The 27,490-nt window shown below is 46.4% G+C and overlaps 1 protein-coding gene across 2 annotated transcripts in view; it reads left to right on the top strand.

The window, feature by feature from the left end:
* The window catches only part of PLCB3 (phospholipase C beta 3), a 67,969-nt gene that overhangs the window by 7,610 nt on the left and 32,869 nt on the right, over nt 1-27,490 (top strand). For both annotated transcript variants that reach the window (XM_083715541.1, XM_083715540.1), the window contains exons 2-14: nt 6,046-6,123; nt 11,737-11,805; nt 13,150-13,293; nt 16,223-16,302; nt 16,986-17,039; nt 18,427-18,502; nt 18,765-18,865; nt 20,088-20,254; nt 21,881-22,027; nt 22,508-22,665; nt 23,973-24,055; nt 24,191-24,275; nt 25,204-25,387. In XM_083715541.1, coding sequence (XP_083571667.1) covers nt 6,046-6,123; nt 11,737-11,805; nt 13,150-13,293; nt 16,223-16,302; nt 16,986-17,039; nt 18,427-18,502; nt 18,765-18,865; nt 20,088-20,254; nt 21,881-22,027; nt 22,508-22,665; nt 23,973-24,055; nt 24,191-24,275; nt 25,204-25,387 — 1,426 coding nt within the window. The remainder of the gene's footprint in view (nt 1-6,045; nt 6,124-11,736; nt 11,806-13,149; nt 13,294-16,222; nt 16,303-16,985; nt 17,040-18,426; nt 18,503-18,764; nt 18,866-20,087; nt 20,255-21,880; nt 22,028-22,507; nt 22,666-23,972; nt 24,056-24,190; nt 24,276-25,203; nt 25,388-27,490) is intronic.

Below are 27,490 nucleotides of genomic sequence, written 5' to 3'. Positions count from 1 at the left end.
TTATTTGTTGTTTGTTTATAGAATTCATATCCCCCACCCCGGGAACTTAAATAAATTGATGTTGGAGGGAAAGCCTGATGGCGAGGTACCTGCTACTTTAGGTTTCCCACAATGCCATGCTACGCATCTAAAATGGCAGCTGCCTGCCTCACGTGGATCAGGGGAAGCCAGCACAATGCTCTCCTAGAGGTTGTCGGACTCAAACTCCCATCAGCCCCACTCAGTTTGGCCTACAATTAAGGGAGAATGTTGTTGTTCAACAACTAAATTGGAGGGCACTACATCCACTACCCCTGTGGTGCATGGTATCCAACTAAGTCCTACTCGGAGAAGACCCATTGGAATGAATGGACTTGAGCTTAGTCATGGTCATTGATTTCAATAGCTCTACTCTGAGGAGGGCTAACATGGATACAGCCCAAGACAAATTGTAAACTAGAGGAGGGGGGGCAGAGGGGGTCCTGCCGGCGCCAGGGGGCTCTTGGCAGCTGCCAGAAAATGCCTGGTGCTGATGCCAAGCCTGATTCTCTCCACTTTTCCCAGGCCACTTACTTTCCTGTGCAAGACTTAGGGGGTCTCCTTTGGAGCGTTCCTGCTTTGAAAGCCATCGGATCTGGGCGTGGGCTCTTTCCTGCTGTTTGGCTGGAGACCTGAGCTTATTGTGCAGATCCTAATGAACCCTATTAAGCATTTTTGCAGATGAGTGGTAGGCTCTTTCTCTTCCATTTCCTAAGCTGTCCCTTACACACCTCCGCTTCCGAGGCTAATTTCAGGTATTGAGTGGTGATGTGAGCTGTGTGTTGATAAAAGGTATTAAAAGGACTGAGGGCAAGTGGGGGTGAGGATGGAGTCCCTAAAGAACTTGGATGATGGTAGTGAGAGAAGCTTTCCCCCCAAGCTGGGTGGGTCTAAGTTAAAGACTGAAAGATTTACAGGCTGAATTTAATAGTCATGTGGGGCCTACGATAACATGTCACAGTTAAATGTTTGGCAAAGGCCATACCTCAGTGGTAGAGCACTTTCCTTGCATGCCAACGGTCTCAGGTGAAATCCCTGGCATCTTCAGGTAGGGCTGGGAGAGTCCCCTGTCTGAACTCTTGGAGAGCTGTTGCCAGTCTGTGCTAGACAGACCCAGTGGCCTGACTCTGCATGAGGCAGCTGCCTATGTTCCTATTTAAAACGGCCGTTCGTTGAGAACCATGAGGACTAGAATCTCTATTTTTAGGGGAGCAACCATAGTTTGGCTGTTGAGGACCTGCATTCCATGCACAAGGTCCCAGGTTCAGTCCTGGGTATGGCTGTCAAAGACCCCTTGCCTGAAAAACTTGGAGAGATGCTTCCAGTCAGTGTGAAGACAGTGCTGAGCTTGATAGACCAGCCGTCTGCTTTAGTATAAGACAGCTTCAAATGTTCCTATTGTGGGTTTCTCTTGCTATAGGCAGCCTTCAGGTCTGGTTTTCTCTTCTCCCAGACCCTGAAGTCAGTCACTATTCTGTGGCTACTGAGCATGGTCCGTCATCACTAAGATGTTTGGGGGCTTTCTATCTCTAGGTTTGTTTGTTTGTTTGTTTTTCTGTAAGGGTTTTTTGTACTCTAGCACACCACAGGGTTTCCTCAAGCCTGCTGGGGACCTCTGTCTTTTTCAAAAACACACACATTTTATTGGTTTTTCAGACAGAAACAGAATTAACGATTTAACATCAACAAATGAAACTCCCTCCCAGCCTCGCCACTCAAATGCCGTAGTGGGAAGCCTGCTAGTAAGGCCTGGGTTCAACAGCACTTTTCTTACTTGGGATTTCCAGAAGTCTGTTTTCAGAGACACAAGCTGCCTTTGACAATGAATGCAACAAAGGCAGAGCATTCCCTTAGCCTTCATTAATTTATATAATAATAATAATAATAATAATAATAATAGTTTATTATTTGTACCCCACCAATCTGACTGGGTTGCCCCAGTCACCAATACCAAGAAAGCCCTCTGCCTGGTTTCTTGTAGCTTCAAGCCTCTCAATGAGGAAACTGTTTAAATCCCCATTTAAAGCCTTTTTGAGTTGTTGGGCATCACTACCTCAGGTGGGAGCAAATTCCATAATTTTAACTGTGTGAAGAAATGCTTCCTTCGAGTGTTACACGAGAGGGAGGACATTTTTTCCTTGTCCGCTTTCTCTACACTGTGCATTACACTGTATACACCTCAATCATATTTCCTTGCCTTTTTTTTCCTAAGCTGAAAAGCCCCCAATATTGTAACCTTTCCTTCACAGGGGAGTTGCTACACACACACCCCGATCATTTTCTTATTTCCCAGGATTCTCTGGGACAACCAAAGAAATAAAGTTGTATAAAGACCAGTTTCAGTTGCCTGCCATATCCATTTTTTCAGTTGAGGTGACTAGAATGGTACTCCCAAATGTGGCTGTGCCGTAGATTTGTATGATGGCATTATGAAACTGGCAATTTATATTTTCAGCTCCTTTCCTAACGATTCCTAGCATGGAATTTGCCTTTTTCACAGCTGCTGCATACTGGGCCACTACCGTGAGAGGCAGGGCCTCCAACTCCTAGGGACCAAGCCCTTTTGGGGGTCCCAATATTTGGGGGGAAAGGCTGGACCCCCCCCCCATGTTCAAAGGAGGCAAAGGAGGCCAAGAGTGGAGCCGAACATGGCCCAGATTCTGTGGCCAGCTCCTTCTCTTCCTCCTGCCACAGAGGGGAAGGAGTGGGGAAGCAGACGCAGCAGCAGGAGATGGAGCTGCCGGCCATTGAACCCGTGCTGTCACTGCGTTTGGCTCTGCCACTGGCTCCTCTCGACATCTCAACGCCATGTGAGTGACGTCAGCGCCCCCCCCCTCTCCCTCGGAAGTTGGTGTCTCAGGTGAGAGGGCATGGGCCTCTCATACAAAACCCGCTAAGGCCTCAACCGTTCCCAAGATTCCTTGGGGCATGAAATCTTACACTTGTATAAAACTGCTCTACAGGTAGATACTATGATTCCAACTCAAATTGTTCTGGAATGGAGTTACCCATGGTGGGGAGAGTTGGTGGGGATCGTATTGGTAGGGTTTGTGCCTTACTCCCCCCCCCCCCGACACAGATCCTGTGCCTGTAACAGTTGCAACAACGGGCAGGTGTTCAGCATCTGTACCCCTGTGCCAGGAAAAGCTACACATGTTGAATTTCTGCCTCTTTCTGACTGTAAGAGCCGTTTGACAATGGAAAGTGGTGGACCCTCTTTCATTGGAGGTTTCCGAACAGAGCTGTCAGGGATTCCTCAGCTGTGATTCCTGCATTGCTGGGGAGTTGGACTAGATGACCCTTGGTGTCCCTTCCAGTTCTTTAATTATATGACTCTATGTAAGGCTTTCATTGGGACAGCCTCTGCTCTGTGGAATAGCATTCCTCTTGAGGCACTTTCTGCACTTTCCGGAAACAATTGAAGTAATTTTTGTTGCGGCTGGCTTTCCCAGCTGAATAAATGGATCTTAGACACGGCAATTTTATATGGTTTTAGTTTTTAGTTTTTATTTAAAAAAACCAAAACCCGCATCTGTTGTTTGCATGCTTTTTAAAAAAATTGTACGTCGCTTTGCAATAATTGTTTAGAAGGCAATTAATGAATCAATGATAATTTAAAAATGACTAAATTGAGAAGGCTGGAGAGAAAAGTTTTCAACCACCATTGAAAACTGTGCAGTGTTGGGGCTTGCCTGACTTCTAAGGGAAGAGAATTCCAGAGAACTGGGAGTGCAAGGCACATGTTCGAGTCGCAACATGCTTTCGTGCAGGGGTGTATGGCGCCATCAGCACATCTTAAGAACATTAGGAACTCCTCTGAAGATGGTTCAGAAACTTCAGCTGGTGCAGAATCCAGTGGCCAGGTTGCTCACCGGAGCAAGACGGTTTGAGCATATTACACCGATCCTGGTCCGACTGCATTGGATACCAATTAGTTAGCTGGCCCAATTCAAAGTGCTCGTTTTGACCTATAAAGCCTTAAACGGCTCAGGACCGCAATACCTCAAGGACCACCTCTTTATATATGAACCTACCCAGACTCTGAGATCATCTTCGGAGGCCCTTCTTCGTGTGCCGCCTCCTAGAGAGGTCCGGAGGGTGGCAACACAAGAACACACCTTCTCTGCAGTGGCCCCCCATCTGTGGAATGCTCTCCCCAGGGAAGTTCGCCTGGTGCCTTCATTATACACCCTTAGGCACCAGGCAAAAACATTCCTTTTTAACCAGGCCTTTGGTTGATCTGATTTACATCCTATGCCCTTTTAAAATGTGTTTTTTTTTTTGGGGGGGGCTATTGGGTTGTTTTAATTTTTATTATGTGTTTTGTGGTTTTGTATCTTGATTTTATTCTGTGAACCGCCCTGAGGATCCCCCCCCCCAATTTTGGGCGGTATATAAATTCAAAGAAGAAGAGGAGGAGGAGCCCGGCTGCTGGATCAGACCAAAGGCTTCCCTCACAGTGACCAGCCAGATGTCCCCTATGGGATGCCCCAAAGTGCAGCATACTCGCCTCATGTGGTTCTCAACAGCTGGTATTCAGGGGCCTAGTGCCTCCGACAATGAACATCTTTACCTGACTGGGGTGGGGTGTAGTGGGTGAGGCAGTTTGGTTCAGATCCATATCGGTACCAGTAGTCAAATTCTGAATCCAGCTCAGAAGCAAATTGGCAGCCAATGCAACACGTTCAGCAAAGGCATTATCTGTGGGTTACCCCCAAAAGCAACTGCCCTCGCTGTACAGGCAACTACCAGTTTATGTGGCGGTTACGTTCCAAGGCATTGCTCATTTACATGAAATCGCCTATATTTGAAATGCCATTGGAAAAGCCTGCAGACACCTTCTAAACCTCTGGAAACTGTTGAAACTCCCTTTAAAAAACAGCAGCACTCCCTCCAAACCTACTTGCTCAAACTCCCAACTCTCCACAGGCCTCAACGGTCGGTGCAAAGGCTTGTGAGATAGCTAAGTGCTGGTTTTGTGCCTTTTTCGCCCCAGTTTTGCCATTTTAAATGTCACTTCTGTGTTTGGCGCAATGCGTGTGTGCGCAGTCAGCATCCATTGGACGCATGTAAATTAGTCGTTGCCTGTACAATTTTTTGGCACTTGCTAAAAGCCTTTTTTGTTCAAGAAAGCCTCCCCAGACATGTAGACATCTGTTTCACTACATCATCATCATCATTTAATAATACGTATTTTTAAACTGTTTTTCAAAAAGTGGTTTAAGGTGAGCTTGTTTTTAATACTTGGTTTTTATCTGTGATTTTCATGGTATATTCATATTGTATGCAAGCTGCTTAGAGGTTTTGTTGATTAAGCAATATATAGATTCTGTGCAATAAAATTAAATGAACTGTGTGTTGGCCCTTTGACACTGGCTGCGGCTTCCGGACTGAATTCAAGGGCAGCCCCAGGTAAAGCACATTACAGCAATCAGGCCTGAAGGTTATCAGTGTATGGACCACTGTTGCTGAGCTTCCATCCCTTACAAACCTGGTTGATCATTATGCCTTGCAAATGCCATCTTATTAGGAGGCCCATTCCACAGAATGTAGGAATTGGGCCTTTAGGGTTTTGGTACCTATCCTTTGGAATTTCCTCCTGCTAAAGATTGGGCAGGTGGTTTTGCTGGTGCCTCCTGAAGACCTTCCTCATCCAACAAGCCTTTTATGTAAAGATCTTTCCCTGTTTGCGACCGTTTCTGAATTGTTTTAAAGACAGTTTTCAAGATGTTAAAGTTGGAGGGTTTTTCTTTATTGTCTGCCATCCTGGGGCCAGGTGGATTATATAAATTTCACAAGCAATAGGTTGCTGTTGTGTAAAACTACTGCCTGATGGCTCCTGGCACACAGCTGGCAAATCTCCGAAGCTGGCAGTTGTGTACTGGACCTGTCCCTTGAGTGGGAGACCCCTGTGAGTTGCACAAAACAGAGGAGATCAACATATAATAAACAGTTTTGGGAAAGTTGTCATCTATGGCTTGGTGGAAGAGTATTGACTGTTCTCTCTCTCCCCCCCCCCATTCCTAGGAACCAACAAGCCGGGCTCTGGTGACCTTACGGGTTGACCCTAAAGGATTTTTCCTCTACTGGACTGGCCCAAATATGGTAGATATATGCACTCTGCTTTTAGAAGTATTTCTGTTTGTCTCTTCTCTCTCTCTCTCTCTCTCTCTCTCTCTCTCTCTCTCTCTCTCTCTCTCCAGCCTCTTCAAACTGCATTTTTATTTACATGCATTTCGTTTTTTAAAAGTAAAGCTTCTTATCACTTGTGACGGGTGACCAAGGCCGGAAACTCTTGGGCGCTTACGAGCACGTCCTTTATCTTTTGAGGTCGGCGACATTGCGAGGATGTGTGCATGTCTGTGTCTATCTGTGTGCACTCTGTACCTCTGAAGCACAGCCCTGCCCCCAAATCTTGAGAACTGTAGTCTGTCACTTGCAGCAGCATTCCCAGCACTCGCAACAAAATACAGTTCCCAGGATTCTTTGGGGGAAGCCAGGTCTGTATAGTAAAAGCTCTGGTTTTCCCAGTAGTGATGTATGGAAGTGAAAGCTGGACCGTAAAGAAGGCTGATCGCCGAAGAATTGATGCTTTTGAATTATGGTGCTGGAGGAGACTCTTGAGACTCCCATGGACTGCAAGAAGATCAAACCTCTCCATTCTGAAGGAAATCAGCCCTGAGTGCTCACTGGAAGGACAGATTATGAAGCTGAGGCTCCACCTCATGAGAAGAGAAGACTCCCTGGAAAAGACCCTGATGTTGGGAAAGATGGAGGGCACAAGGAGAAGGGGACGACAGAGGAGGAGATGGTTGGACAGTGTTCTCGAAGCTACCAGCATGAGTTTGACCAAACTGCGGGAGGCAGTGGAAGACAGGAGTGCCTGGCGTGCTCTGGTCCATGGGGTCACGAAGAGTTGGACACGACTAAACGACTAAACAACAACAACAAAGTGCTTTCGATGGGCTTGCATGTGGTTGCTTGCCTGTGACTTTTGGATGCTGCTGGGTGGCTGGAGAGTGGAGTTCTCCAAGCGCCCCTTGCTGGAACGTGTTGAAAGTACAGGGCACCCGGCTTGTCCAGGGCCCTGCCTTTGGGGTTGCGTGCAGTTCACTGGCCCCAGGGGAAGGAGTGATTTGTGCAGAGGCCCAGGCTGTTCATTCCACTCTCTTGTCAATGCCTTTTGAGTCGTTAAGCTGGTTTGGCAAGAATTCTGGGGTGGGAGCCAAAGAGAGGGAGAGAAGCGGAAAGGGAGGGAGCGGGTTTTTAAAAAATAAAAAAAAACTGATTGAAACAGCGGCTGCTGCTCTCTTTCCTGTCCCAATTGCTTCCTTTGCTTTTCCGGCTTCGTAAGGAATCCTCCGGAGACTTGCACCCCAAAACTTGGCCGTTGTACCTCAATACTTGTAACAGACAGTAAAGGCCCAGAGTTCATTGTGCATTGACATCAGTAAGGCATGTTGTGACTTGAGTGTGGCTTTTTCTGAAGTGGCCCTAACATTTTTCTCAAAAAGACCCCCCAACCTTCCCAGCAGTTTAATGGTGGAGTATACAATTGCCTCCCCTGTAATCAGTGTTCGAAACTCCCATTGTTCCAGGCACATTTTGCGACAGAGAATTTCATCAGCGCGAGCAGTTTCTGAGCTCTGGGGACGCAGTACTGTGTCTAAGATTTCAGATTAAAACTGCAGAGTGGAAGGAAAAGAAGACCTTTTTCTGCCTCCCCACTTCAAGCTACTCTCTGAAGACTGCAGAAGAGACCCTCTTAAAGAGTATTAGGGGACAGGCAGCGGAAGGACTAAACCATGTGAAAAATGAACATAACATTTTAGCAGCAAGCTTGTGTGTTCTTGTTATAAAAAAGCGCGTCTAGACATTCCATTGTTGCACCCATAACCTAAGTTTAAGGTCCCATTTAGCTCCTAGCATTCATATCTCAATTTCTAACGCTGCCAGTAATCTTCCTAACATCCTAACATCCCTGCTCGGTAGTGCAGGAAGTGGCTGACCCATAGCTGTCAACCTTCCCTTTTTTTGAGGGAAATTCCCTTATTCCAGAGCCGTTTCCTGCTGCTTCCTGCTGCTATCCCGGTTTGTTAGATATCCCATAGACTGCCCCTGGGACAGGTGAGGCTGCTGATCCCTTATTTCCAAATCTGAAAGTCGACAGCTATGGGCTGACCTGTGCTCCATCCAATGATCTTCGTGGCCAGATGTGAACCTGGGTCTCCGTGCTCTCAAGGTTCCATACATGCCATACATTTCAAGCACATTTAAAGAGCTGGGTGTCCGCCACAGCAACCGCCCACAGAGTTATAATTCCCAGAGCGGGTTACACAACCAACCCTTCTTTCCTTGAACTCTGCGAATTGTAGCGCTGTGAGGGGAGTTATAGAGTTTCCTAGCAACTCTCGGCACCCATAACAAATTCCCCAGGGTTCTTTGGGGGGGAGGCGAGGAGCTATGGCTATCAAAGAGGTATAATAGTGGGGATGTGGCAGATGGCTCTGGGAAGCCCACGGGCAGGACACTCCCAGCACTTGTGATTCCCAGCAACTGGCGTCCCAAGGCCTGCTATCTGCCTACCACACTGGAAGCAGTATTTATACTGTCGTCGCTTCTGTGAATTTGTTTAGTGCTGTTTTGAAACCATCTAAGTTGGTAGCCATTGAATTCCTGATTTAAAAGATAAGCCCCTGTATGGATGAGTTCCCTCTCTGTCCTGCTACAAGAGAAGCAATGGCAATGTCTTTCAAGGGTTTGTGGCTCACATGGGATGCCTGAGCCCCAGCAGAAATTATCTCCCCCCCCCCACCTCCTGCACCCCCAAGCCCTTCCTCTTTGGATGAGCTCTTTTGATCCCGTATTCCTACCCACTCCAACGCCTAGCAGCAATTTCCTTTTGGTTGGAGGGAAGCCCTGTTTCCTGCCACCCCCCCCACCTCTCCTCCTCTTACTGCTACCACACAATTTCCCTGTGGTTAAAGCTCTTTTGCATCTGGCAGCTGCCCAGGACAAAACAGTTAGCTTAAGTAGCTATATATACAGCCTGAGCTGCTAGAATGGCAAAAAGGGAACTGAAGGGGGGAGAAAAAGAAAGAGGCCGTGCCTAGCAGAATGGCTTGGAGAAAGGCGAGGAAGGGAAATCAAAGCACTCTTGTTGTCTGTTGGAGGCGTGCAGGAAATGCCCCCCCAGCGTTAGGATTGCAGTATATAGGAAAAGGACTGTAGAATCTGCTTTGCATGCAGAAGGTTCCATGTTCATTCCCCTGCATCTCCAAGCAGGGCTGGGAGAGCGTCATAGAACGGCAGAATCACAGAACTGTAGAGGTGAAAGGGACCTTAAGGGCCATCTAGTCCAACCCCCCTGCAATGCAGGAATCACAGATAATGAATCCCTGGCAGATGCCCACCCACACTCTGTTTAATAACCCCCAATGAAGGAGAGTACCACCTCCCTGCCTTAAATCCTGGAGAGCTTTTGCAAAGTCAGTGTATTTTATTTTATTTTACTTTATTTTTATATTTCACAATATTTATATCACTTGATTGTAATAAAGCCTCTGAGTTATGACTTAAAATTAAAGACAATGAAAAAAAATAGAGAAAAGACAGTATATATAATACTATCCTCTATATATTGTTTAAGCAAAAGAGTTTAAAATGCATTTCAGTATCCTGCATGTTAGAATAGGCTTGCCTAAACAAAAACGTGTTAAGCAAGTGTTGAAAGGACAGTAGCGAAAACACCTGCCTGGTGTCAATAGGCAGGGAGTTCCAAAGTGTAGGTGCTGCTGCCACACGCAAAAGATTGATTTCTTACAACTGCAGAATGAGTATTGCGTGGCACCTGTAGCAGTGCCAATTTCACAGAAGGAAGCAGTCGGATGGGTATAATATATGGAGTAAGACGATCCTGCAAGTAAGTGTTAAGGACTTTGTGCTAACATCAACACCTTGAACTTGGCCCGGTAGTAAATGGGCAACCTGTGCTGATCTCTGAGCAGAGGTGTCGTATGATGACAAAGTCTCACTCTTGCCAGCAACCTTGCTGCAGCCTCCTTTACTTAACTGCAGCTATATATAAAATGCTATATAGATGGTACCTATCACCTAGTAGATTGGCAAAAATGTATAAATCAAAGTGGAATCTGCGTTGGAAATGTAAAGCGAAAGAATGCAGCTTTTTTCACATGTGGTGGTCTTGTAATAAGGTTAAAGCTTAATGGGAAATGATATATAATGAATTGAAGAAGATGTTTAAGATAACATTCGTAAGAAAACCCCAGAAGCTTTTCTCTTGGGAATTATGGGATTAGAACTATCCAAACAGTATAGGAATTTATTTATGTGACTAAAGCTGCAAGAATGTTATTTGCCCAAAAGAATGTTATTTGCCCTGAAGGTTGAAGAGGTCCTGACGAAAGAAGAATTGATACAGAAACTAATGGAATATGCAGAAATGGCGAAACTTACCAGAAGAATAAGCAATCAGGACAAAAAACTTTTTAGAAAGGAATGGTTTATTGAGTATTAAGCTAAGAAATTGGGTTGAATAACTCGTGTGCATCTGCTCTCTTATATCTACAAGTCAAAAGGCTAGTGATTTTTTTTGTTAAAGAGCTCATAATTGAGGAAAGGTACCCAGAACAGGGATGTGGGTGGTGCTGTGGTTAAACCACAGAGCCTAGGATTTGCCGATCAGAAGGTCGGCGGTTCGAATCCCCGTGACGGGGTGAGCTCCCGTTGCTTGGTCCCTGCTCCTGCCAACCTAGCAGTTCAAAAGCACGTCAAAGTGCAAGTGGATAAATAGGTACCACTCCGGCGGGAAGGTAAACGGCGTTTCCTTGCATTGCTCTGGTTCGCCAGAAGCGGCTTAGTCAGGCTGGCCACATGACCCGGAAGCTGTACACCGGCTCCCTCGGCCAATAAAGCGAGATGAGCGCCGCAACCCCAGAGTCAGCCATGACTGGATCTTAATGGTCAGGGGTCCCTTTACCTTTACCTTTACCCAGAACTAGCCATGATGGCTGTGTTCTCTCTCCACTGTCAGAGGAAATATGCCTCTGGGAATCCCAAGTTGGGGAGAGAGCTGTTTCACTCAGGTCTTGCTTGTGTGCTTCCCATGAGCATCTTGAGGGCCCCTGAGAGAGAGATTGGCCTCCAGCTCGATCCAGCCAGACTCTTATGTTCTTAAAGTTTTAAGGACTTCACAAAAAGCCACAAACTAACAGTGGTAATTAATGGAAATCTAGTACAATAAAATTAAAATTTGTTTCCTTCTGGTTCCATTACAGAGAGAGCAGGAAAGGAGGTTTTTGCATTATGACTCCTGAACACAAAGCGGCAAATTATTCTAATGGGTATCTGCAAGCAAAATATAATGGATACAAATGTGTGTTGTTGTTGTTGTTTTGGTGTCTTGTCCCCCCTCCCCTGGCCACATTCTCCTTAAACTAATTATGCAAAAGTAAGCGTCTGTTGTATGAAATATGGCAACTGGCAAAAAAGGAGCTAAAATTAATACATTACTTGCCGCGGAGGGAAGAGACCTCATTATCTAACCTAATTAACACGTTTCGCAGTTCTCGTTAGCGGAGAAGGCTGTTGGAAATATGTAGTCTCTGCTAATAAAGAGCACTAAGTGACAAGAACTCTCTCTTTCTTTCTCTCTTGCTCTCTCTTTGTCTCTCTTTCTCTATCTCTTTCCCCTCTCAGGAAGTTGACGTTTTGGACATCAGCTGTATCCGTGACACTCGGACCGGGCGCTATGCCAAGCTACCAAAGGTAATGGTGATTCCCTTCCACCAGGGATGGGAAACCTGTGGCCCTGCAGAGGTAGTTGGACTCCAAATCCCCTCAGCCCTAGCCAGCATGGTCAGCGGTGAAGGATGATGGGAGCTGCAGTTCAAGCAACATTGAAGAGCTGCCGATTTCTGCCATACACAGAGCTGTGTTATGCCACTTTAAACAGCCATGGCTTCTTCCAAAAAAAATCTGGAAGCTGTAGTTCCTGGCTGATCCTTTTTCCACTCCCAGTACTTAAAATGACCAGAGTTCTTTAACAATCAAAATGTATTCCCAGGGAATTGTAGCTCTGTGAAGGGAACTGTGGTCTTCTCACAACTCTCAGCATCCTTAACAAACAAACAGCTCCCAGAATTCTTTGGGGGTGAAGCCGTGACAATCTAAAGTAGTATGATACTGATTTAAATGTATGGTGTGAATGTGGCCCTGGGTCACCGTATTGCCTGTTTTTCTGCCAGTAACTCTCTGGGATCTCTAATAGGCAGAATCATAAAATCATAGAGTTTTAGGGTTGGAAAAGACCCCAAGTGCCATCTACTCCTCCAACCCTCTGCTGTGCAGGAATCCTGCCCACAGCTATCCCTGGATGGGCTCAAACCACCAACCTTCTGGTTAATGGCCAGACACACACTAACCACACTGTGCCGCAGGATACTTTCTGAAATTCTTTTTTACTGGGACCATCTAGGCACAAATCACAGTGACCACTGTGTCCCCACTGAGTGAAACCTTAAAAACTCCTCTGTGAAACAGGGATCAAGGAGCAATTTGGTTCAGTTTGCATTGAACGGCAAACTTCACCCAATTCACACTTTCTGAAGCAAGGTGAAAACTGACAACACAGCCGTCCTTTAACCTTAGCACATCTCCAGATTTTGCAGCACCACTTTCCAGCCAAGCAGTATGTACAAAAACTGCTTAAACTGGGGTAAATTGTGCATTGAAGTACAAATATTAGTGAAAGTAACATACAAAATTGCACAATACTAGCGGAAACTGCTTTGTAAAAAATATGCATATTAGGCAGAACTGCATACAGAAATGTGTCTTATTAGGAGGAACGTGCACTAAAATGCTGAATTACTTTCAAGGGGGCTTTTGGAAAAGTAAGTGATGTGCAGAACTGCATTTAAGATAGCTCCAGAGAGGTAGTTTTTGTTGGCACCCTGGCAGAGGGAAGAGAGTTCACTTGCCAGGTCCCAGGCTGCTATTTGCATAACACAAAAAGTGCATGTTTAACTGCATTCGCTATGCATCTAGGGTTGGGAATGCCATTGGTGCCAGTCAGGCTAACTTCTCTTCTTTGCACTCTGATTTCTGTAGGACCCAAAGATCCGGGAGATTCTTGGCTTTGGGGGGCCAGAGCAACGGCCCGAGGAGATGCTGGTGACTGTCGTGCACGGTCCAGACTTTGTCAACGTCAGCTTCCTCAACTTCATGGCAGTTGTTCCAGATGATACAGCCAAGGTAGGGCAGGAGTGTCACAATGAACTCCTCTTTTTCTTTTTCTTTTTTTAAGAAAGCAACAGTTCTTTAATACAAGGATGAACCTATGGCCCTGCCAGATGATGATGTTGGGACTTCAGTGCCCATCAGTCCCAGCCAGCATGGTTGGTGGTTAGAGTACCTGCGAGGTGGAATCCCAACAGTGGCTCCATGTGCACTATGCATAACACTGTAAGCAGTCATGGTTTCTCCCAAAGAATCCTGGGAGCTGTAGTTCAGAGACCATCCCCCATTCCCCTCACAGAACTACAGTTCCCAGGGTGGTTTAACAATCGGCCCCTCTTCCCAGGGAACTCTGGGAATTGTGAGGGGAATAGGAGTCTTCAAACACCTCTCAGCAGTTTTAAACTACAGTTCCCAGGATTCTTTGGGGGGAAGCCATGATTGTTTAAAATGGCATGAGGCTGCTGTCAATGTACAATGCAAATGGAGCCAGTATCTGGAAGGTTTCGCCACACAGTAACCTTCCATTAAATAATGAGGCCGGTTCTTCTGTTCGAGATGGATTATTCATCTTCATATAAGTGCCTTAGCATCCCAGTTCCAGCATTGTGGCTGCCTCCGTTGTTGCTTACCGCTATTTATTCAATTTATAACCTCCCCTTCCTCCCAAAGGAGCCCAGGGCAGCAAATGCATCATTAAAACAATATCATTAAAAGCAGTAAAAAAAAAATTATCTCAGCCAATGATTTCAGGGTTGCCAGGAAATGTATCTTTTGGCCTGAATGAACAGGAATGTCTCTAAATGCCTCCCAAATGTTGATATGGAAGGAGACAGACTCTGCACACCAAGGTAGGCATTCCACAAGCAGGGGGCCACCACCAAGAAGACCCTTTCATAGGGGTGTGCTATCTGGGCAGCTCCCAGTTAGTGGCAGTACCACCATCAAGGCCTCACCTGTGAGTCACAGGATCTGAGATGGCTGATACTGTGTGAGGCCATCTTGGTATTTGAATACCAAGCCATTTAGGGCTTGGTATGCTAGCACCAACAACCAGCGCGTGGGACAAATAAGGTAAATCTATATGATAAATCTGTATGAATTAATCTGCAAATAAAGACCATGTTGTGATAAATTACGCTGATCTTCCAGGTTCCAGAAACTGCCTTGTCATTTTTTTTTGGGGGGGGGGGGTACTGCAGGACAGCTGCCTGACACTTCATTTTCACACTCCTTGCAAACTGTGCACTTGGGAGTGTATGCACAGAGCAGCCCCAGGAAGAACCTGTGGGATTGGACTCCAACCCCCATCAGCCCCACCCAGCCTGGCCAATGGTCAGGGGTGATGGGAGCTGGTGTTCAGCAACATCCGGAGAGCCCCAGACTTTCCACCCCCAGAGAAGAACTAACCCAGAATCCAGTTGTTTGAACCTTCTAGATATTTTCACAGGTCACAAATGATCGCAAGCTGGAGAATACAAAACAACCTCCCTCCACTAGTGTCTTGTAATGAATGGCCATCCCCAGTTTTGAGGCTTTGACCTTGTTCCTCTAATGCGCTTACAGTTCTATTGCTTAATCAATCTTGGTTTAGAATTGGCTTTAATTTACAGCTTTGTCACTGATGCTGTAAGGATAGGTGTCCGTATTCTTTCTGGTTTTTGGCTGCTGTTCCTGTTCCTTTGTCAAGGATTTGTATTTTCCCCGCACTAACCCAGTCCTGGTTTCTAAAATCAATTTATGGAGGAGCAGAGAGAATAAAAAACTGAAATATTCAATAATAACATTAATAGTGCACTTTTTTGGGGGGTTTATGTCAGTAGTAGCCACTTCCCTTAGAGATGGTTGAGTAATTTAAGTGTGTGTTTTGAAGCAAACTGACCTTGTAAAGCGCTCGGAGGTTACAGGTTGCTTATCTAAAACTTACATCATCCCAGGCTATTGGCCACACTTGCTAGGACTGATGAGAATATCCACTTAAATAACAGTACTGTGCACAATTTATAAGCCTCTCTCTTGCATCTTTCCTTGAATCATAGCCAGCTAAAGTTCACTCCGAGCAAACCTGTTGAAATTGGTGGGCCTAAGTTGGGCTGCGTATACATTACTGGCTTAAAATGCAGCTAGGTTGTTTTCATCCCCCTGCTCAATTTGAAGCTGTTTTTTTTAGTGGGGCGGGAGACTCATCAAAACCCAGTACTGTGTTTCCTAAGATATATATGGATTGAATGTAGCCCTTGAGGTGCACTTGATGCAGAGTAATCTGAAGTGTGTACATGACCTTAGCCATGTCCATAATACTCAATGGGTCTACTCTGAGTATCAGTTCAGACTCTGTGTTCTTCATCTGCGTCCCTTCCAAGAGAGACATGGGAGACGAAAGACCGGGTCTTTTCAAGGGTGGCTCCCTGTTTGTGGAATGCTCTCTCCAGGGAGGCACACCTGGTGCCATCACTCTCTGTTTTTAGGCACTAGGCAAAAAGCATTCTTATTTACCCAGGCTTAATGGTTTCTAATTGGGAGGATAATTATGTTTGTGACCTTTCCTGTGCTCTTCTTTTAAGCAGGGTGGGTAGGACTTGTTCCTTTTAAATATATTGTTGGTTGAATATTTTAGTTTTTGTTTATAGCTGCTTTTATCTTATTTTAATGTTGTCATTGTTTTCTTTTTATAAGTTGCTTAGAGGCACGGGTAAAAAAATGCCGCTACCTTAATGAATATAAATATAGCCGTTCTTCTGTAACTTCAAAAAGTTCCAAATGATACAGCTTTTTCCTTTTTAACCATTGCCAAACTTGGACAGCATGTGTTGTATGGCTGCCCTGCTTAATGATCCGAATTTGAGAGTATGGGCTGGAGCATTAGGCCCGAGGGTGCCAATGGGATGGGGAAGGGCAGATGAGAGCGGCTGGCCTCACCCTGTTCTGCCTCTCCTCTCCTATCTAGTTGTGGACCGAGGAGCTGTTCAAACTATCCACAAACATCCTGGCTCAGAACGCCTCGCGGAACACCTTCCTGCAAAAAGCGTGAGTCGACTTTCTGCCGTTTTAAACAGGGTAGAGACTCCTGGGAAAGGGCCACAGCTCAGTGACAGAGCGTCTGCCTTGCATGCAGAAGGTTGTGGGTTCAGTCCCTGGTATCATCCCCTCCAGGTAGGCCTGGGAGAGACCCCTGTCTGAAACCCAAGAGAGCAACTGCCAGGCAATGGGGACAATAGTGAGCTTAGATGGACCAGTGATTTGACTTTGTATGAGGCAGCTTCCCATGTCCCTCTGGATTTGTGTCCTCTGGGGCTGTTGGTCTTTGTGGTTTGTTTTGCTGCCTTCTTGTTGGTGGCTCAGGCCGAAGTATAGGATGTTCTACCTATTTACCTGTAAGATATGTGTTGTGAACCTTCAGCCCTCCAGATAGTGCTGAACTACTATATCTCTCATCATCCCTGGCTGTTGACCATGCTTGCTGGGGTGGAAGGGGGGGTTGTATTTTGGTAACATCTGGAGGGCCTGATGTAAGGGCTGGTGGGGCTCCGTTGCTTGAAAGGGGACAGTCATAAGGATTTAAAATATCTTATCGCAGTTGTGGGAGGGACACAGTGATCCTTTGCTCTCTCGACTGAGCTGGACAGCCCTGTCTATGCTGCCTTGCATAGGTTAGTAGGAGGGAAGGCAAATTTGTGCCATACAGCTGACTCTCAATTATAACCTCACAGGTACACTCGGCTCAAGATCCAGGTCAATCAGGATGCAAGGATCCCTGTCAAGAAGTAAGGTTATATTTCCACCCACAAAACCGCTGTGCTTGCTTTATCCCCACCTCCCTGAGGCCCACGTTCTGTGTGGTGCCCCTGATGAAGCTTCGGCTTCTAGGGTCTGTTGCTCAGAGAGAGGTGTCACTCCAAAGAGAGATTATTTCTATTTATAGCCACCCTTCAACTCCAAGTGGGTATTGCAAACAGTGATGTCAGAGAATTCCAATGGAAATGGGAGCAGAAGTTGCAGGTGTCCCCTTATGTGTCCCATGTCTGATATGAAAAATCAAATTGGCGATTATGATCCGTATTCGCCATTTCTGCTTTCAGTCTGTAAATGATACGTAATTGATTACGTTCTCGCCATCCCCGCCCCCCCTCCCGATTTGCATTGCATTTCCTTTGTGTTGCAATGAATAAGGTGGAATACTGTAATGACAGCAATAATTTGATTATGTAATTAATTTTGCAATTACATAATCACATCATTAATTATGTAAAGTGCGTAATTTTGCCATAGCAGTCGGCAAGACAAATAATGTTGCTTGTAGAGGAAGTGAACTGCAGCAGAATGGAAACATCCAACAAATGCAGGATGGAACTGAAAATGGTGCCTTCTTACATCCCTAATTGCAAGGGCAGCTGCCCCTCCTGAAGATTTACCAGTTTGAAACAGTGCCCAGGGGTGTGTGGTTGGGCAGGGTTTACTTTTGGAGACTTGCTGAGGGGCTGGCACTCCAGATGGCTCCTTGAAGCAGCTGTCTGACTCCCTAGTGGGTGCCCCAGCAGGAAGGCCTGCTTCCTTGTGAATAGCAGCTGCTTTCGCTCTTTGCATGTGCAGTCTGCGAAATACACAGAGGGAAACTGGAGAGTGCACACCAGTAGGCCACAACCTGATTAGGAAATTCTCCACCCCACGCCCATCAGCTCCATTGAAGCTTAATTTCCTTCCCCCTGCCCTTTGGCCCCAGGTGGCCTTTGACCTGTACAGTGGTACCCCAGGTTACAGACGCTTCAGGTTACAGACGCTTCAGGTTACAGACTCTGCTAACCCAGAAATAGTACCTCGGGTTAAGAACTTTGCTTCAGGATGAGAACAGAAATCGCGCTGCGGCGGCAGTGGGAGGCCCCATTAGCTAAAGTGGTACCTCAGGTTAAGAACAGTTTCAGGTTAAGAACGGACCTCCTCCTTAAGTTCTTAACCCGAGGTACCACTGTATCTCTTTGAATACTGCAGTCAGGATGCCTTTTGCTTCTCTCTCTCTTTTAAAAAAAGCTTAGCTCCAGGATAGTCAACATGGTATACTTCACAAATGGTTGGACAAATGGTCTGGCTTGTTGCTTCCACCTTCATTAGCTCTGCACGTCTGATAAAGAGCTTCCCATTTCCCTCCTTTTGTAGCATCCTGAAAATGTTCTCAGCTGACAAAAAGCGGGTGGAGACGGCCCTGGAGTCCTGCGGTCTTAATTTTAACAGGGTATGCCTTTTTTAAAAAAATGTATTGATTTCTTGCCTGCTGCTCACCTTCTCCTCCCTTCCCAGCATTCCTCATCCCTCCCTCCTGGATCTTGGTCTTGCTGCCACAAAGCCAGCCTAACTCCCTGACACTATTCTTATCTCTGATTTCTTCCTTCTCTTCTTCCTCCTCCTCCCTGACCCTTACCTGGCCTCCCCAGAACTGTAGTGTTTTCTCTGGGGTACACTGTCTTTTATTTATTTATTCCTCTCTGGCTCCCTAGAGCGAATCTATCAAACCTGAAGAGTTCACCCTGGAGATCTTTGAACGCTTCCTGAACAAGCTGTGCCTTCGTCCAGACATAGACAAGATCTTGCTGGAAATGTGAGTAAAAGGAGAGTCGGGCACGGGGGACGGACGGTGGTGTGGAAGGACAGGATATCTGAAGCGAGGAAACCGACTTGGTCTCTTGTTTTGAGGATTACTGTGGAAAAGAGTACAGCGTATCTTTGTTTGATAACAGATTATGCAAATGTTAGCAAAAACAGTTACACAAAAACCAATATAATCCTGATTAAACAAGATGCCATTCTGAATAAGCAATGTTCATGTTTGTGTTCTGTGGGGCCTCTCCAAGTGTCCTTTTCATTGTGCGTCGATGATAATTCGTGATGATGGGATCAGAGTGGTTATATGCAATCCCACTTCCAGTACCGTTTGTGCCTTTTTGTACCATTTTAGGGTGGACACACTGCTTCATTTCCAGTCCCTTCACTTCCTGCTGAGATCCTGTAACTTTATACATTCTGCAGACATTCTGGGGGGAGGTTTCACCCTGCTTTTGTTGCGCTATGATACAAGAGTGTCGTTCCAGATGGGAAGCATCACAGAAGGACTGATAAAAGGGAATGATGTGTGGACAGTCCAGTATAAATCCACCGCGAACATACTGTTGTTGCGTCAATGACATGCTGCAGAATACACTCACAAAAAAGCACCAGTCTAAATGTGCCGTATATTGGGGCGAGGGGAGACATGAGCCCCTGCTCATGTAGGGCTACTACAATGCCCATCTTTCATGACTGTTGGTTGTGCTGGCTGTGACTGATGGGAGCTGTGGCCTTTGAGATGTTTTTGGACCACAAATCCCCATTTCTCCTCTAGGCCACTTTCCTTCAACTTTGGGTTCCCAGATGGTTTGGGGCTGCAAATCCCATCGTCTCTGACCATTGGCTGAGGTAGCTGTGGATGATGGGAGTTGTAGTCCAACAGCACCTGCGGATCCAAGGTTGAAGAACACTGCTCTAGGTAGTTCTGGGTTGTTAGTTCTTGGTGCCCTTTCAGTGCGGCCAGAATTCCCAACCTGATGTTGTCCTGTCCGACATTTTATTCCAGTAACAAGCAAAGAATCTGTTTTCTGCACGAACAGTTTGGCTTGCATTTTTGAAGTCTCTCAGGTGACTACATGAATTGGCTTGGGCAATAACGAATTGTTCTGTTCTGTTAATTCTAAGGGGCGGGGGTGCCTCCTTTATCAGTTGCAAATTTTGGAACCGGCCAAAGCGCCATTGTTCTGCCTTCCCTCTGATTGTTCCTTTGCAAACAGCGGAGCCAAGGGGAAGCCTTACCTCAGTCTGGACCAGCTGATGGACTTTATCAACCAGAAGCAAAGAGACCCCCGTCTCAACGAGATCCTCTACCCGCCACTGACTCGGGAGCAGGTGCGCCAGCTAATCAACAAGTATGAGCCCAACCAACAGTTCCAGCAGCGTGGTGAGCCTGCCCCCCTCTCCAGAATTTGGGCTGGGAGATGCAGGTTGTGTTGGTGATGATGATGGAGAAATACAGAGCGGGTGGAGGTGGCGGCGGATGTTTTTAAAATGTGCTGCTCATTTTTTTTGTTTTTTGGACTGGGTGGGAGGTATTGTTTTGTACTGTATTGTAGGGTTGTTACTGTTTTTTAGTTCCATTTGTCTGTGGGTGTGTTTGTGTAAATAGATAGAAAGGGGGGGTGTATACCTATTGTGTGTATGTGTGGGTATGTGTTTATGTCTTTTATTGTGTGGGTGTAGGTGGGTGTGCATGTATTATAGAGTGTATATACCTACCTATGTACATGCAAAATGTGGCTGTTGCATGCTATGGTTTGCAGCAGCCATGCCAAAATACCTCATACCTCAGGTACCGCCTCTCCTCATATAAACTGACCTGGACCCTGAGGTCCTCCTCTGAGGCCCTTCCTCGTGTGCCTTCTCTACAAGAGGTCCGGAGGGTGGCAGCATGAGAAAAGGCCTTTTCTGTAGTGGCTCCCCATTTCTGGAATGTTCTCCCCAGGGAGGTTCAGCTGGAGCCCTCATTATATACCTTTAGGCACCAAACTAAACATTCCTCTTCAACCGTGCCTTTGGCTGATTAATATTCTACAGCCTTTTAAATGTTTTTGTGAAGTTTGGTGTGTGTGTGGGGGGGTGTTATTCTTTCGTTTAGTTTTCATTTTAACTATTTATTTTGTGCTTTTATCCTGTATTTTTATCTCGTGAACCGCTCTGAGATGAAGGGCGGTATATAAAGATAATAAATAATAATGGCAAGAAATAAATCCCAGTATAATGGCAGGCAAGCGAGCAAGCAAGCAGTGTGGGTGGCAGACAGCCCAGGCAAGCTGTTTAAGAGAAGGGAGAAGGTGCTTAATGTTTGATGTTCTATTGTGTTTCTGTATATGTTGGAAGCCGCCCAGAGTGGCTGGGGCGACCCAGTCAGATGGGTGGGGTGCAAATAATAATATTATTGTTATGAGAGCGGTTTGGCAAATAGCTTTGTGAAGAGCCTCCCCCCCTCCTTTAAAAGGGGCTGCAGCATAAATAGAAATACTTGCAAATACCAGATAGGCTTAGGATTTAAATATGTGATGTTATAGAATAATATGTTTAAATTTAAAATGAAAAGAAAGAAAGACGTTAATTGATTAAGTAAATTTTATGAGAAATTTGTTTTGGAAAACTGTTACAATGATATACATTGAAATTCAGCCAGGGGGATTTGAGGAAGTCACGTAACAATGTTATTAAGAGTGGAATAATTACAGTTAGGATTTATGTTTGTTTGTTTATAAATTTTGGAAAATCAATAAATTTATTTTTTTAAAAAATATGCATAGAAAGAAGACAAAAAAAAGGGGGCCGCAGCAAACTGAGGGAAGTGGGGATGGACTTGGGGGTTAGGCAAAGGGGTGAATGAGGTGCAAAGAGGGGGGCAGTTTGATTAGGTGTTGGAAAAGGTTAGGTGTTGGGCTTGGTGGGTAGGGGGAGCAACCCCTAGTCGTGTGTGTTATTTCAGCATGCCTCTTCTCTTGCCTACTTCTATAAACCTGCTTTTCTTTCCCCGTCTGTCCTTCCGCAGACCAGATGTCAATGGAAGGGTTTGGCCGCTACCTGGGGGGAGAAGAGAACACCATTGTGCCCCCCGAAAAGCTGGATTTAAGTGACGACATGACCCAGCCGTTAAGCAGCTACTTTATTAACTCTTCACATAATACCTACCTCACAGGTACGTGCACCGAACAGAGACACTTGCCCTGAATGTGGGTGCCTGCCGCCTGCGCTACCCCCAAAGTCTTCTGGGAGCTGTAGTTTGTTAAGGGAGCCAAGAGTTGTCAAGAGACCCTCTGTTCTCCCCCCAGCACTGCAGTTCTCAGAGGCGTCTCACAGTCAGTCCCAGGGAACTCTGGGAGGTGTAGGAAAACAGGGGTTGAGAAAGATGATTGCATTTATTTTTTTGTGGCAGAGCAATTCTTCCTCATTATATCCTGAGGTGAAATTGTTTTGTGAGAGGCCGGCTGTGCAGAAAATGCATCCCCGTTGGAGATCAAGTGTCTTCCTCTATGCTCAGAGTTACTGGCCTTCTTTATTTCACGTTTTATTTTGCCTCTTCTAAGGATTTGAGGTCTGGTATCGTTGCTTGGTTGTCTCTCGTCTCCCCAGGCATCTAACATTTCCCCATCATCTTCTCCCTCTCCCTTCAAAAAAGCTGGGCAGCTGACAGGCAATTCCTCAGTGGAGATGTACCGGCAGGTGTTGCTGAGTGGCTGCCGTTGCATTGAGCTGGACTGCTGGAAGGGGCGCCCCCAAGACGAGGAGCCCTTCATCACACACGGATTCACCATGACGACTGAAATCCCTTTCAAGGTAACTGGCACCCAGCCCGGTTGGCTGTTTGCAAGAGTCCCCAAGGCCAACAGAGGGGTGTCCACCCTCCTACCTGTGTTTACCATTTCCAGTTTTTCAGCATGTGATCAGTGGCAGTCTACTTGGCCTGTTGCGCCCCTTCCAAGTTAGCAGGGGTCCCATTGAGGGTGGGACACTGAGAGACTCCTGAAATGAGTACTGTTACTTGGCAGTGAAGGTGATGATATCCTTCCTTGCCCACAACTTATTTGGAAGGGAGTGTTTTCTCCTCAGGCTTTAAACTGGGAGGAGGAAACATCCCAAATCTGTAGCTGGAGGGTCCTTTTTAAACAAGTCTGGGGAAACCGTTGGCCCTCCAGATGTTGCTGAACCACAACTCCCTTCAGGCATGGCCACCGATCATGCATGCTGGGCCTGATGGGAGCTGTAGTTCAGAAGCATCTGGAGGGCCAACAGTTCCCCACACCTGTTCCTGAGGTAAACTTGGAATATTACCTTAAAAGGCTTATTTGCAACCAGTGAGACCAAGGTTGGCATAGCCAGGTGGAGATCTGGACTGCCTCTGATCATGGAAGCTCCAGTTATCCAACAAGGGTGAGAACTCAGAGGTCCAGTCCCTGCAGAAACTGTGGCTCTCCCAGTTGCTGCTGTGGGACTCCAGCTCCCATCAGCTGCAGCCAGCATGACCCAATGGCAAGGAATGATGGGAGTTGTAGTCCATCAATGTGTTTAGAGGCTGCGAGGCTCCCCATCCATGTGTTCAGACTTTTGTTCAAGGCCTGGGTGTGGGAGCAGAATCCTCCTGAAACATGTCAGAACATTGATGGGGAACTTTCTCTTATGTTTATTGTCCATTGTAGCAATCTCTCCCCACCCACCCCAAACTCTCCCACTGTAAGCAAATAAGTGCTCTTGACCTCTTAAGCCAGTGGTGGAGAACTTCAGGCCTGGGGGCTCAATGTGCTCTTCCCCAGGCCCTCAGTACTCTCCACATACCACACCCCCTCTCCTCAGGCCAAATCCTTCACTGGCCTTGCTTCGCACCTCACTTTTTCTGCACTTTCTTGAACTCGAATGTGCCTCTTGATTGTCAGAATGGAGGCTAGAAGGGCTTGTGTGTGCGAAGACACCAGCCTACTGTGGAAAAGTAAAATTTGCAAAGGTTGCTCTGCTCACTTTTGCCTCAGGCCCCTCCCACCACTGGCATGTGGCCCCCAGAAGGTTGCCCAGAAGGGAGTGTGGCCCTCAGGCTGGAAAACACCCCCCACTTCTGCCTTAACCCCTTTCTCTGCCTCACTCTGTTACAGGAAGTCATAGAGGCCATTGCTGAAAGTGCCTTCAAGACTTCACCTTTCCCTGTTATCCTCTCATTTGAGAACCACGTTGACTCGTGAGTAGTTGTAGTGCCGCAATGGCTTGTCTGAGACTGTCATCCTCATCCTTCTCCTTCTTACAGCGCTGTATGATCAGAGAGGCCTGTGTGACTGGTAACCTTTCCTCTGTGTTTCTTGTTTTCCTTCCGCAGAGCAAAGCAGCAGGCGAAGATGGCAGAGTATTGCCGCAGCATATTTGGGGATGCTCTCCTTATTGATCCTTTGGATAAATATCCGGTGTGTTCTGGGAGCGAGATCAACCAGGGGAATAACATATGGGCGGGTTGGTTGGGAGCGGCTGTGGTCCTTACTTAGGTTGTGTTCAGATGACCACTCCAGTTTGCTCGCACTGCTGGTTTCTGAAACCGAGTACGCCTGATGTTAGCCACAATCCACAGGTACCCTGTAGCTTCTGTTTGATGCCCTTTGCCTCAAACCAGCCTCCATCCAATTTGAAAACGGAAGTTGTGGTGAAGCTGAGGTGTGTACGGCTCGGGCAGCCATTGCACATGCTCAGTTGACAGCTTCAGAGAATTAGAGTTCAGCCTGGAGAAACAAATCAAGTAATGGGCATCTGGTGAATGCATCCTCTTGGTTTATCTAGCTCAGGGTAGTCCCAAGGGCTGTATGCAGCACCCAGAGACGCTGGGCTTCGGGAAGGAGGTGTGAGGCTCTGACAGGGTCCTAGAGTCTTCCTGCCTCCTTCCCAAAGCCTAATTAGTGTTTTTCCAGCTTTGGGAAGGAGGTGGGAGAGCATCAGGCCCCAGCCAGAGCATCGCACCTTCTTCCCAAAGCCCAGCACCTTGTTTACCTGACTTTGGAAAGGCAGTGTGAGCACTGGGGTGTCAAATTTTGACCTCACTCCCCACTCGACAAGGCATTGTGCAGCCAGTTGGGCCACCCTGATCTACTTCACTGTTGTCCACACTCATAAGCAGCACTGCTCCAGGATTTCAGACCAAGATCTTATTTGGAGCTGCTAGGTAGTGAACCTGTGGGCTTTTGCACACAAAACAGCTCTGCCACTGAGCTACACCTCCTTCCCTTCTGTGAATAGATTTATCTTTTGAGGGCATCAGCACCCGCCTTGTCTCCTAGTCTGTGAAGATCTCCTACTCTTGCTAACGTCTTAACATTTCCCATTTCGCTCCACCACCCCCTGCAGCTTCAGCCTGGCGTAGCTTTGCCAAGTCCTCAGGAGTTGTTGGGCCGGATCCTGGTGAAAAATAAGAAGCGCCGTGTGCACGGCAAGGGATCTGAAGGCAGCATTCGGAAAAGACTCCTGGAGCAGACACCCAGCTCCTACAGCGATTCATCCGGAGTGGGTGAGCCAGGCTCTCCTGCGCTAGGTATGCGTCTTAATTATTTGCAGAGCCATTTTTTCCCCTGGACATAGGTGTGTGCATTTATTTATTTCCAATATTTATAGAACATTTTTTAACCGTATACGGTCACAAGGCAGTTTTTCACCACAGTCAATAAAAGAACCCGTCGGTCCAAAATGATTCGGTATCTAGAACAAAGGTAAAGGGAGCCCTGACCATTAGGTCCAGTCATGGCCGACTCTGGGGTTGCGGTGCTCATCTCGCTTTGTTGGCCAAGGGAGCTGGCATACAGCATGACTAAGCCACTTCTGGCGAACCAGAGCAGCACACAGAAACGCGGTTTACCTTCCTGCCAGAGCAGTACCTATTTATCTACTTGCACTTTGATGTGCTTTTGAACTGCTAGGTTGGCAGGAGCTGGGACCGAGCAACAGGAGCTCACCCCGTCGCGGGGATTCAAACCGCCGACCTTCTGATCAGCAAGTCCTAGGCTGTGTGATTTAACCCACAGCGCCACCCGTGTCCCATCTAGAACAAAACTCACAGGCTAACAAACATCAGATCTAAGCAGGTTCTTACTTGTAGTTACATGCATGGAAGTTGCTTCACAAAGGGGATGCTGCATGCATTTTACTCGATGGGAGTAGAATTTGGTGATTAGCTGTGGAGGAGAAAGTGACAGAGTGCAATAGAGGGGCTAGAGGAGATAAAATGTGGAAATTTTTCTCCATTACTTCATTGTTTATATTTTTAACACACAAAATGGTAAATTACTGCCTCTGATTTTGCAAAAGACTCTTGTGGTCAGATGCAGTTCTTAAGCATTTCTGGTCACTGGTTTGATAACAAAATAACTTATACCTGCTTTATTTTACCATACACATTCTGTCTCAGTTGTGGGAATTTATTATATTGGATGTCATATCTGTACCAAGTATTGAAATTTTTATTATTATAAAGGATTGTGATGTGGGGGGGAGATTAAGGTTCCATAAATAGGCATACTAATTATTATTATTATTATTATTATTATTATTATTATTATTATTATTATTTTATTTGTATTCCGCCCTCCCCGGCCAAAGCCAGGCTCAGAGTGGCTAACTCATATAAATAAGGCGATATGCATAATGCAAGCGATCAATCAATTAAGATACATCCCACAATTAATTCAAACAATTAAAATTAAAACTGGGCAAGTGGCAATCTTCAGGTTAAAATTGGAAGCGGTTAATACTCTCCAAGGCCAACTGTTTCCACTGATATTATAAGGACCTATGAGCAGGCTGGGAACCTCCTTCGTGCTTCTTCTTATACAACTTATTTAAATGCCTGCTAGAATAGAAAGGTCTTTGTTGAGCAGCTGAAGTTCAACAGGGAGAGAGGCCTGTCTGATCTCAGAATTGGGCCCACAATACAGATTGCATGGCTCCAGGAGGAAGTAAGCCATGCTTCTGAGCCATTGGGGGGGGGGGCACGAACAAAGACCCTAACCCTAACCCTGCAAAACTCTGTGATTGGGCAGGGATGTGAAGAATTGGGAACTCCCTTAAGGTATCCCTGCCCCAAGTTCTTAAGGGCCTTGTAAATTCATACCAGAACCTTGAATTTGGCACAGTGCCCAACGTTTAAGCACCGCGGTGATGTACTGGTTGTAGTCTGTCCCCACCTTTTCAGATGAGCATCTGTTTTCATCTGTAGCTGGCAAAAGATGAGTCCAGGCTTGCCTGAGCAGCTAACTCATTCTTCAACTAGAATCTATGATGTGTAAGCCGAAGCGACCGTTTTATCTTTCTTATTATTGTTACTGCTCTGCTTTTGGCTAGCCAGGGAAAGACAAAAGAGTTCTGCAACGTTACTGCCCCACTAAGCACAGAGATGGCGGGTGGGGTGAGGGGCTCAGAATAGCTCAGTAGTGGAGTATATGTTCTTCATGTGCCAGGTTCAATCACTGGTATCCCCATCTGTTCTCCTGAAAGACCGTCTCCATCAGACTCTTCCCTCAGCTGGCATCTGGCAGCAGTCGGTCTGTCGGGCTAAAGGGAAGGGGGAGAGCAGGGGCTGCAGGGCCTCTCCTTCCATTCTGATGTGAAATACCAGCGGTTTTTGGCTCCCCTCCCTGAAATC

Source organism: Podarcis gaigeae (assembly GCF_964106915.1).
Source record: "Podarcis gaigeae genome assembly, chromosome: 16".
In the NCBI taxonomy this organism is placed as follows: Eukaryota; Metazoa; Chordata; class Lepidosauria; order Squamata; family Lacertidae; genus Podarcis; species Podarcis gaigeae.
Note: the sequence above shows the minus strand (reverse complement) of the source record. Positions and strands in the feature narration are given on the sequence as shown.